Source organism: Erpetoichthys calabaricus, chromosome 2, assembly GCF_900747795.2.
Source record: "Erpetoichthys calabaricus chromosome 2, fErpCal1.3, whole genome shotgun sequence".
Classification (NCBI taxonomy): Eukaryota; Metazoa; Chordata; class Cladistia; order Polypteriformes; family Polypteridae; genus Erpetoichthys; species Erpetoichthys calabaricus.
In genome coordinates, this window is record NC_041395.2 from 94034331 (window position 1) to 94046426 (window position 12096).

At 37.8% G+C, this 12096-nt stretch overlaps 1 protein-coding gene across 2 annotated transcripts; it reads right to left on the bottom strand.

Moving 5' to 3' along the window:
• Positions 1–6811: 6811 nt before the first annotated feature.
• LOC114646135 (protein rapunzel-like) lies at positions 6812–11424 on the bottom strand. 2 transcript variants are annotated; one of them, XM_028794142.2, is made up of 3 exons: positions 11298–11398; positions 9424–9511; positions 6812–8142 (listed from the first exon to the last, which is right to left on the bottom strand). In XM_028794142.2, the coding sequence occupies exon 3, from the start codon at positions 8103–8105 to the stop codon at positions 7434–7436; it is 672 nt and encodes a 223-aa protein (XP_028649975.1). In that variant the 5' UTR covers positions 8106–8142; positions 9424–9511; positions 11298–11398; the 3' UTR covers positions 6812–7433. The 2 variants fall into 2 exon arrangements, with proteins under 2 accessions (XP_028649975.1, XP_051778786.1); XM_051922826.1 differs by lacking the exon at positions 9424–9511 and having other exon boundaries at positions 11298–11424.
• Positions 11425–12096: the final 672 nt, after the last annotated feature.

Below are 12096 nucleotides of genomic sequence, written 5' to 3' on the forward strand. Positions count from 1 at the left end.
GAATATAGAAAGTTAGGACAATTCATAAATAAAATGGTCTAGTTTCACCAGATATTGTCTAATTTCCGTTCTTGTCATTTTACTCGTACTAGTGAAAGGTAAAATTTGACGGAAGCCACTCAGAGTCGATAGGGCTTGTGAGGTTCGCCCAAAAATAAATAAATATAGTGTTCAAATGCTGGGCACATACATCATTTTGAATACATTAACAGAACAATGTTTTGTTTTTTTTTTAACTATCGCTTCACTCGCCCACCCCACAACCCCTACCCCTAGCCACTTCGTGTCTCTGCCGCTCGCGTTGTGAAGGGGGGGGCTGAACGCTTGCTAAGGAGATGTGGACAGGTCAGCTGCTGGCTGTCTGCTAGCTGCTACTGAGCTGCGTGATTTGCATGTCGCGTTGCACATTGATCATTTAAAAGCCTGTACAGCAGTTTTTCTTTTTGTCTCACTTCGTTGTCATGCGGGACATTAAAGTGTCTCTGAGAAATTGTTTGTAAGTAGGGCGTGATGTGCAAGAAATCTTGCAGGACTTCAAAGTGTCTCTCTGAGATGATCACGTCTCGACCCAAGATTTTTTTTATATAATAGATCTATATTTTTCTGAATGTTTTATTTAACTTATTTCATTACGTTGTATTAGGAACTCATTGAGTTTACTAAAAATGTGCCTGAGTTGTTTCAATCAATATATTTTGACTTTGACTTTATATATTCTGGAATAACTTTATATATAATCTGACTTTAAAGTTATATATTCAGGAATGAGTTTATATACTCCGACCCCGACTTTACATAATCATGAATGACTTTAAATATTCTGACACTGACTTTATATATTCAAGTTTTGACTTTATGTATTCGGGAATGACTTTATATATTCCAACGCTGACTTTAAATATTCAGGAATGACTCTATATATTCAGAAAATCATTGTATTTGCCTGTTTGGCAGCCCATATTAGCAGTATATATATATACTAGCCAACCCACGGCGTAGCATACGCCACATAATTATGTATTGATGGGTGAACACTTCCTGAACGACACAGTTGTCCAAATGGCGTGGGTTTGTGGATACCACTGTGAGTGAATGAAAAGATAGACCTCTGGAGAGAGCAATATACAATTGTCCGTGACTGAAAGCGGGATCGTCTGTGACGAAGAAGGCACGCTGGTGAAAGTTACTTCGTTGGTAGGGATAAGTGTCAGTACTTGTAGATTAAGGTGTAGCGAGTCTTTGTTGTTGACGCTTAATATAGCTTGCGTACTGAGATGTTCCGTAGTCACAGTTGAGAAACACTTTTTTTAGTGTCATTTAAGCACAGGGAAAAAAATGAACATGTGAAACATCCGTAATGTAATAAGCCACCAAGAAAAGTAACATTGCAACAATGCTATCTACGACCCGATCTCTGTAAACAGAAGTGAAAACAAAATCGAGCCCGGGGGCACCGGTCATGCAACTGTCGTTTGTGCACCTCTGAGCCACGTTGTCCTTTCATTGTTCTTTGCGGTTCCGGCTGCTTTTCTATATGTAATCCACCAAGTCACCCGGCCATGGTAGTAGTGGGGGGTGGTGGGGGGTGCATACACAGGGCAGTGACGTATTCAGAGGGAGCGTATGACCCGCACTTACTGGGTATTCTTCATTCGTGGGGAACAATTGCAAGCTCCGGTGCCCATTACGAATGGGGTTCAACGGCTTACCCACGCCTGTCGGCGCCTCTAAGAAGTTGGACGCTTACTGCTTGGCGATCACGTAACTATTAAGCAAGAGGGAGTCTCATTCGTTTTTGGAATTAACCAGACTAATCGCTCCACCAACTAAGTATGGCCATGCAACACCACGCACAGAATCGAGAAAGAGCTATCAATCTGTCAATCCTCTCCGTGTCCGGGCAGGGTGAGGTTTCCCATGTTGAGTCAAATTAAGCAAGATTTGTGTGTGGCGAGTTGTTGCGTCCGGGCACATGAGCAGGCACTGTGAATGCCTTGAGAGCATGGGTGGACGCGTGCCGGGGAATAATGAGTATCTATATACAGTAATCTCTCCTCCATCGCGGGGGTTGCGTTCCAGAGCCACCCGCGAAATAAGAAAATCCGCGAAGTAGAAACCATATGTTTATATGGTTATTTTTATATTGTCATGCTTGAGTCACAGATTTGCGCAGAAACACAGGAGGTTGTAGAGAGACAGGAACGTTATTCAAACACTGCAAACAAACATTTGTCTCTTTTTCAAAAGTTTAAACTGTGCTCCATGACAAGACAGAGATGACAGTTCAGTCTCACAATTAAAAGAATGCAAACATATCTTCCTCTTCAAAGGAGCACTTGTAAGTATGCGAAGCACCGCGGCACAAAGCTGTTGAAGGCGGCAGCTCACACCCCCTCCGTCAGGAGCAGGGAGAGAGAGAGAGAGACAGATAAAAAAAAATCAATACGTGCCCTTTGAGCTTTTAAGTATGCGAAGCACCGTGCAGCATACTTAAAAGCTGCACACAGAAGGTAGCAACGTGAAGATAATCTTTCAGCATTTTTAGACAAGCGTCCTTATCGTCTAGGTGTGGGAACAGCCCCCCTGCTCACACCCCCTACGTCAGGATCAGAGAAAGTCAGCGCAAGAGACAGAGAAAAGTAAGCTGGGTAGCTTCTCAGCCATCTGCCAATAGCGTCCCTTGTATGAAATCAACTGGGCAAACCAACTGAGGAAGCATGTGCCAGAAATTAAAAGACCCATTGTCCTCAGAAACCCGCGAAGCAGCGAAAACTCCGCGATATATATTTAAATATGCTTACATATAAAATCCGCGATGGAGTGAAGCCGCGAAAGGCGAAGCGCGATATAGCGAGGGATTACTGTATCTTCTTAGATATAGACAGCGTCTGATAGTTGTGATGGTTTTACACTCCAGTATATTGCGGTGAACGCTGGTAAGAGTCAGGCAGGCAGGCGTATTAGAGTTGGTGCTCTTAGAATTGGTGGGCGTGTCTCTCTAGCGGTTCGAGTTCTTGGGCGGTGCTCTGTTGTTTGTATCCCACGGTCGGACGACTTGGTGGATTATATATAGAAATGCAGCCAAAACCGAAAAGAATAATGAAAAGTCAACATGGCTCAGTGGTGCTTGTGTACTGTAGCAGAGACGAAAGTGAGTTGTTCCGTCCGGGCACATGAGCAGGCACCGTGAATGCCTTGAGAGCATGGGTAGACGCATGCTCGAGTTAGTGGGCGTGAGTTGGTGGGCTGGGCTTTGTGAGTTGACTGACATGGCTATTTTTTGCGTATCCCATGGTTGTCTTCCGGCAGTGTGAATGCCTCGAGAAACAGGGCGTCCTTGTTTGGTGAGTTGCTGCAGTGTGTGAGTTAAAAGCTGCGATGGTTTTACATGCTGGTAACGGGCGGGCGGGCAGGCGTTTTCGTCCCATGGTCTTCGAGTTGGTGGGCGTGGCTCTGTGAGTTGTTGACGTATCCCATCGTCTTAGCGTTGGCGGGCTAAGAGTGGTTTATTTATCGTGCATATCCTATGTTTTACATGCTGCATACAGCGATTCACATCCAAGATAAACATGCCTCTTCTTAGATGGTACTGCCGCGTCCACCCTCGTTCTCGAAGCATACACATCGCCTGGTCATGGGCGGGGAAACGTTTTCCATGTTCCTGCAGGACCATCTAAGAAGACGCATGTTTGTCGTGGATGTGAATTGCTGTATGTAGCGTGTAAAACAGTTTGCGATGGTGCACACGGTCATGCATCGTAACCGAAAAGTCAACGTGGCTCAGAGGTGCATGTATACTTTAGCACAGACGAACATAAATGACGGCGTTTTTTCCGAGTCGTTGCGTCCGAGTTGGTGGGAGTGGTTCTGCGAGTTGTTGTCGTATCCAATGGTCTTAGAGTTGGTGGGCGTGGCTCCTTCCTGCGTGCGCCATGGGTGTCTTACTTGTCGGCGGCTTAGTGAATCCACGCCCCTTCCTGCGTGCTTTCCATGGGTGTCTACTTGTCAGCGGCTTAGTGAATTATATATAAATATATATATATATATATATATATACACACACACACTAGGGGGCTTTGCCCCTACTGATTTCGTTCGGGGGGGGCGCACTTCATGCTTGCCAATTCGCGTCTCTGCCGCTGGTGTTGTGAAGGGGGGGGGGGGCTGAACGCCCGCTAAGGAGTGCGGACGGATCAGCTGCTACTAGCAAGCTGCATGTTCTGTATGTCGCGCTGCTCGTCGATCATTTAAAAGCCTGTACAGAAGCTGCTGCTGAAGTGCTGCATGATCTGCATGTTGCGCTGTGTGACAATCATCTAAAAGCCTGAACAGCAGCTGTCCTTTAAGCCAGCTGCTGCTGCTGCTGTGCTGCATGATCTGCATGTCACGCTGCACGACAATCATTTAAAAGCTGTCCTTTTGTCTCACTTCCTTGTCTCGTGGGACATTAAAGTGTCTCCGAGAAATTGTTTGTAAATAGGGCATGACATGCAAGAAGTCTCGCAGGACTTCAAAGTGTCTCTCCGAGATGATCACGTCTTGACCTAAGATTTTTTATATAGTTTATATATATGTTAGTATGTTAGGTCAATAAGCATTTGGACAGTAACAGAATTTTCATAATTTTGGCTCAGGTGTGAGTCTGTGCAAGTGCTTCACTGTCTGTTGTGTCCCTGTGAGGCATACCATGTCCCCAGCCTTTGTCTGCCTAGTGGTTTGTGAGTTTTTGTGTGACAGATGAACAACCATTACCATTTTTTATATTTAGATGAAAGCTCAAATCATCTTTAAAAATGTAACTGAATAACGTTCATGGCTTCTGAACATTCAAGTCAAGAGTGGTCCATGTATTATGGCTGGAGAAAAACTAACATAGTATTCCACAGTAAAACCTTTACAGTCTTCATATATTCATAAGTCATGGCTAAAAAGAAAAGCAGCAAAAATCATAGTAATAAAAAGCTAGATATTTAGAATAGATAATAGTAGAGCACAGATACAATAGAAGTAGGACTTCAACTGAAGCAGAAAGAATCCCTCAAAAATGCTGCTTTTCCCAATAGTATATTATAAATACTTTCAGTATTGTATGATTTTTTTCAACAAAAAATTAAGCCATTATTGTGTGAGATGAATCTGAAGCTTTGTCACACACTAAAACAATCACACTCAAACAAGTCAAAGAACTTTGAGTTTTGGAATGGTTTGGTAAAAATCTCATTTTAAATCCAATCAACTTGTTGTAACAAGACATACAATGTGAAGGTAAACACAAATAGCATGACATGAAGTAGCAGGTAGTACTGAAAGGAGTAGTTAGCCTTCATGTTTCCATAGTACTGTAAGAAAATTGATAGATTCCAATTATTATAGCTATAAATGTACAGTAGAATAATATCCCATTGAGTTCATTGAAAAATTGCCATTTTGAAAAAGTGAACTAGTAATCGTGCTATTGCGTATCTTGTTTGCTGGGTCTACAGGTAAGGCATGTGGCAGTTTAGGGTGCAGCACAAACAATAAAAGTGCCCAGAGGCACCTTGATCTTGCCAGACAGATCAGCTATCATTGCTTTAATTTGAGAGGCACCTCCTGTTATTACCTAAGAATCATCAACTGCTAGAAGTTGGTGCATTAGCTGTATTTTAGAGCAGAAGTATTTGTAGTTTGGAGCTAGAATGTTTTTTTATCATTTAAATGAGTTAGCTTCTCTTTCTGCAAATTACAAAATGTGATTACTTTAGAAATTATGCTTATTTAATTAGAAAGAAATACTGTATATGCTTTTGTAAATACTGATTTCATGAACATTTTATACTATCTTCAAAAATATTTATCATTTCAATGAGCTTTACATTTTTCTTCAGTATTTTTTTTTATAATTTTAGTGATATCTTCAAATTCCCACTGGTTATTAGAATGGTGCAAAATATTAACTTATTGTTATCTACAATAGTTTGCTTATTATAGAATGAAAAATGCTCAGATTCTTACATTAAGGGTACACCTGAAATTGTGTTTAATATATTTTCAATTGATTTAATGGTACTACAATGTGTAGTCGCCTTGCCAATCCATCATCCTTAGCTCTATTGTCGGTGTAGTTTGCACGTACCCTCTTGTCTGCATGACTTTTCAAGCCACTTCCCCAAAGACTTACTCATTAGGTTGATTGGCCCTAAACAAGTGTGGGCACACTGTCCATAGGTCAGTTCCTGTGTTTTGCACAGTTATCCTGAATTGGATTAAGCAGAACTAAATATTATGTTCTATATTATTTTTATGATTATTATAAATTATATGTTCTCTTTTCATATAGTGAGTACATAGGCATTAGTGACCTAGTACATACTGGCATGCATTTGGAAAGATTTTATTGATTATTTCAATTTAAACTGCAAATTCACGTCACAAGGATAGAATATTAGGCCTATTTGGTTTTATAGTACACTGACTCTACTAATTGTACAGAGTACTTCAGAAGCTAGAAGATAAAGACATCATCTCTTCTCCTGGGGTGTTAAGGAGATCCATTAGTAAAATACTCACGAGAGAGTCCTTGAAGAACACAGATCCATCTGCCTAATCAAATATTATGTACATAGGAAGAAAGGACTAGATGCAAAGTAAGAGCCTGCTCAAGAAAGAGCACTATAAGAACACAGATACAAAGAAATATTCACTAGCAAAATGAAAAACAGATCATAAAGGTTATTAAGAATAATTTGGGAACATAATTTAAAGAAAGGAAATACTAAACTACTGACTATGATAAAAAAATCTTTACCACACCATTTCAAGAATTTCAAGATTTGATAGATTTATTGGATAATCTTTATTGATTACATCTTTAACATGGCCAGAACTGATTACAAATATTTCAACATATTTTAAAATATCTCTTCCCTCTAAAGATCTTAATTAAATGTTTTTCATTCTAATAAAATTAATAAGATGTGGTGTAAAGAAATATGGATGAGTTGCTATTAGATGAACAAAAATCACAAATTCAATGTAACAGACAAGCAAAATACGGTACAGTAGAGGTCTAACTATTAATCTTTAGATTATCATAGATCTTTTTTAAAAGTCATCAGCAGATATATGTATTAAGATGAAGTTTATTGATTCAAGTTTTAGTATTAGACAGTGGACAACTGGCACATATAATCCAAAACATTTGCCATAATATGTATTACAATTATTTACATGTTACCAGAGAACTTTATGTTACAAACTAAGAATTATTAAGCTGCAAGAAACAGAATATGACACAACGTAGTTGAAATAAAGTATAATGACTGGTTAAGGCACACTATGTAGATTTGTCACATTTACAGTGGACATAATTAAGGTACTGAACTTAAAAAGTTTGAAAAAAAAACCTGAAGCTACTGATAAATGAATTTATTAATAAGTTGTTGCCAATTTAGTTACTGTCTGAACTGGCTTTCGTTTAACACCTCTGCCAGTTTCCTATCCACATTTTCTATTTTCTCTTTCCATTCTTCGACACATTTGTCTACATTATCATTAGTAACATATTTGAAAGCCACAAGGGCAATAAGTCCTTCGGCAAAAAGACACTGCAGAAATGTGCACAGCTTCTTCATAACTACTGGGTCATTTCCTGAACACGTCTTATAAACCTCTAAAATAGGCTGCCCAAATATTTTATTTTCCCACATGACAGAATCATAAAGGCTGTCCAGATTCATGCTTCGATTACATTCTTTAAACATCCTTATAAAGTTGTCAGCCTCGTCCATTTTATATTTTTCCTCGGCTTCATACATATATTGAAACGTTTTAAACTGATATTTAATGTTTTTCACAATTTCATCATTCTGTAAAATAACTGATATTTTTTTGATCTGATTCAGTGTTTTCTTATTTTCATATAAAATTTGTTCTATTTTTGGCAAAAGTTCATTCAAGTCTTTCTTAACTTTTTTGTCTTCATTTTTGTCCACCGCACTTGATAGAGCCTTCATTACTAATCCCACTATGCCAAACAGAGGGTGAACCACTGCTGCTTCACATGATATTTCTGCGATGCCCATCCAAATTCCATGCATAATTTGCTTAACTTCAGAGTTATCCATGGTTTTCCAAGTAGCTAAATGTATTTGTAAGGCACAGCTAAAAAAGAAAAGTAACGAAATATCTAGTAATTCAAATGCTAGACATTTAATATAACTTCAACTTAAGAAGAAATCCATCCATCCATTCCGCTATATCTTAACTACAGGGTCTGCTGGAGCCAATCCCAGCCAACACAGGGCGCAAGGCAGGAAACAAACCCAAACACACAGTTGGGACAATTTAGAATCACCAATGCACCTAACCTGCATGTCTTTGGACTGGGGGAGTAAACCGGAGTACCCAGAGGACACCCACACAGAGAACATGCCAACTCCATGCAGGGAGGACCTGAGAAGTGAACCCGGGTCTCCTAACTGTGAGGCAGCATCAATACCCACTGCGCCACCGTGCCACCCTTAAGAAGAAATCATGCTTCAAAAACATTTTCTTGACCAATAATACATTTAAATAGTTAAAGAAATATTTAGAAAACCTTTTTTAAAGAAAATATGAAATTAATATTGATCAGTAGATAGATAGATAGATAGATAGATAGATAGATAGATAGATAGATAGATAGATAGATAGATAGATAGATAGATAGATAGATAGATAGATACTTTATTAATCCCAATGGGAAATTCACAAGTAAGTACTCATTGTCACACGCATGTGCATTGGGGACGGTTTAGGACCTCTAGTGATGGCAATTCTCTGCTGATCCAGAGGTTGGCACTCTATATTAACACCTTTTCTTCTCTGCAGACAGGAGGATTGATGGCTTTTCCACTGATAACATCATTTCCGGTGTCTGCCTGACTGGACTTGCCACCTCCTGCCGGGAAACATCATAACCAGAAGAACCGCTATCTTTACAGTCAGATTCAGACTCCTGTCTGAAAAGACATTTTCTACAATGCTTATTAACTGTGTTTTATTTCTTTTTAAAATTCAATTGTACGGGATTTGCCTATGGATGCTCCAACACTCCTTACTGTCTCTGCCTTTGTTTTTACATCATGTAAAACAACATTAAATAAATCAAAGGTAATTGTATGCCAGGGTTTAAAATGTTTGAAAAGACATTTGCATCAGCAACTACATAATCACATAGAGATTTATTTTAATGCTTACTTAAAGACTAATTATATATATTTAAAAATGTATTATTCATAAATTCATATACTTTTATTAATGTCTTCCAATAAATGCAGCTATATTATATGTTATATACTTTTGGATTATATGATACATTCTTTTACTGATATTGGATTTTAATGATGGTTGAAAGTTTACTATGTTCAGCATTGTTAAATATTAAGCATTATTAACACTTACTGTTATGTTTTATTCATTCATCAATGAAACCAATTTTCTAATCCAAGCTTGGCATCTTGTGAAGCTGGAGCCTACCCCAATAATAACTCTGCAAAAGACGAGAATCAAAAACTCTTTTGCCACAACTTAATCTAACACACATGAGCCTTTTGGAATGAGTGAGGAAAACTGGAGCACTTTTAGAAGGTGTAAGGTACTCTCTGGCAGTGACTGGACCAGGAGTTGTATGCTGGAGTAGAGAGGCATCTTAACTAACTACTTCACTGCAATGCATGTCTGATTAATAATGATGAAATTAGTCAGCACTACTTTAGTTCATTTATTGTAATGTACCCATATACAGTATTATCATGGTTCCTTCCTTTTTATCATGGGATCATCAAACACACTTTTTTGATTACAAAGAGTTAATATATATCACAGTAATCATTGCAAAATTTCCTGCTACATTATTTTCTATGTTCATGTTGCTTATCATCACAATATCCTCCCTCTCATTTACAGTTTTTTTCTCTTTATCAAGGCTTCTTTGTGCGCTTCATCTTTTCAACTAGAACAGCCGCTTCTTAAACAGCACTAGCGTTTTATTACATTTTTAAGATTTATGTAGGACATTCCAAAACACTCCAGATAACACATCTTCAGATAGGTAGAACTTTTACTGCAATTCTGATATATAGTACATGTTCTGATTAAGGTGGAAAATTACACTCTAAACCTAATGGACAGATGCATTAGAACTTCAAGTCTCTAAAATCATTTGATTCAAAATTTAAACTCTTATTCAGCCTTTGGAGTGCAGAACATAAAGAACATGCAAACTCCACAGAGCCAGTGACTGAATGTTGAATTGAAAGCAGATCTCCAAGCTGTGAGTAAACAGCATATTCCATTGGGCCAATATAGCCATTATCTTTTAACCAATGTGTGCAACTTAATGCCATTATGTTATAACGCACCTTCACTCAGTACAACGAAACCAAATATCTTATTAGTGACTTGTATTACACTGAATATTAATTGGGCAGCATTATGGTGCAGTGGTTAGCTTGGCTATTTGACCCACTTCAGAGTCCTCAGGTCACATATTGGCTTGGACACCTCTGTGTTTATATGCACATTCTCTCCATGTTGTTTTGCGATTCTCCAGATTCCTTAGTTTCAACCCACATCACAAAGAAGTGACTTTGAACTGGCATTTTAACTTCCCTTTTTGAAGCATCACCTCTTTTAATCTGTCTTTTATAATTAACTGCTCACAGTACTCGGTGCTTTCCTGAAGTCACGCCTCTTCATTGTTGGTTTTGAACTGTCACTCTGTTTTCGTTTGTCTTATACTTGAATCCTTTTTCATTTTTTTTAAAATAATAGCTGAAATTTAGGGATACAATGTTTTTATCTGTCTTTTTCTATTTTATTAGTGTAGGAATACACTTTCCAATTTTGTTCCTTTTGCATGCTCATACAATCCTTGAATAACTTAGTTTTGTAGTTTCTGGTCTGGTTTGTAAAGTATTTTTATGATGACGCCTCTTGTGAACAATCCTATACAAGTCAAAACTTGTATTACCTACGCCTATATGAATTTAGAAAATTACTTTTACAATGCATTGTGCAACAAAGCCTTTAACTAAAACTTCTAGTTTTGTGGGAATATTAATAACATACAAGCCTTTAGCGACTAATACCATTTTTCTAAATCAGGAATAGTGGAAGGGTCCATAGCCATGGAATTTCCTACTTAATAACATAATATAAATAATGATATTTTATCATAAAAAGATGTAAATACTTGTTTTTCTTACAATTCTAAATTAATTTTACAAATTTAAATATTAAAAAATATTAGATAAGGTTGCTCAGTTTTTCTGTACCTCTTATAGGACAGCTTCCTTGCAGCTAAACAGCAAACCAAAGGTACCTGGACGACTTGTCTGTGTGTTTCTTCTGCTTCTCCAGTGCCTTTTCTTCACATTTAAATGCTTTTTAGCAGCAAGGTAAAAAAAAACAAAAAAGGAGTGAACAGTTTTGATTTGTCTTTTGAAATGTATGTGGGAGGAGTCAATAATCTTTGTAATTTTGAGTAATCTGTTGCTTCAGGCTTTGAGCAGATATCTTTTTTACACTTTAGTGACATTTTGTTGGGAATATGTTTTCTATGTTACAAAGTCTTTCAGAGAAAAGAATGAGATTTTAAAGGAGCAACATACTGTATTGTGCTCTTCATTGCAATAATGTGATCTTACTTCTCTTATCTTCTAATTGTATGATTTAAAATGCATGTCATAAACATAATCTCAATTCAATCTGGTTCTTGTAAAAGTGAATAAGTATTTTCTTAAAGGCTTATACTGTTTTTTTGTTTGTTTTTTCTTTCAGTTTTTTGAGAAAAGAACAACTATGCATTCATCCAGTAATTGCCTGATTCTGATGATTCCAACACAAGATCCTAGCAGGTTTGGGTGTGTTTTGTCTTGGTAGAGTAATATTTTACTCTACTTTCCCCTATTGTATCATTAATATGTATCCTTTGTCAGAATGCCTTGATCTCACAGACTTACCACTGTTTATAAGGTATTATAGTATATAACTTCTCCCCACCTTCCCTTCTACATCTATAACTTAACCTCAGGCAATTAGGTGAAGTAAAAGACAAGCAGGAGTTAAATTACA

Coding starts and splice junctions, on each gene's coding strand:
- LOC114646135 (XM_051922826.1), bottom strand. CDS start 8,105: ATGGATAACTCTGAAGTTAAGCAAATTATGCATGGAATTTGGATGGGC.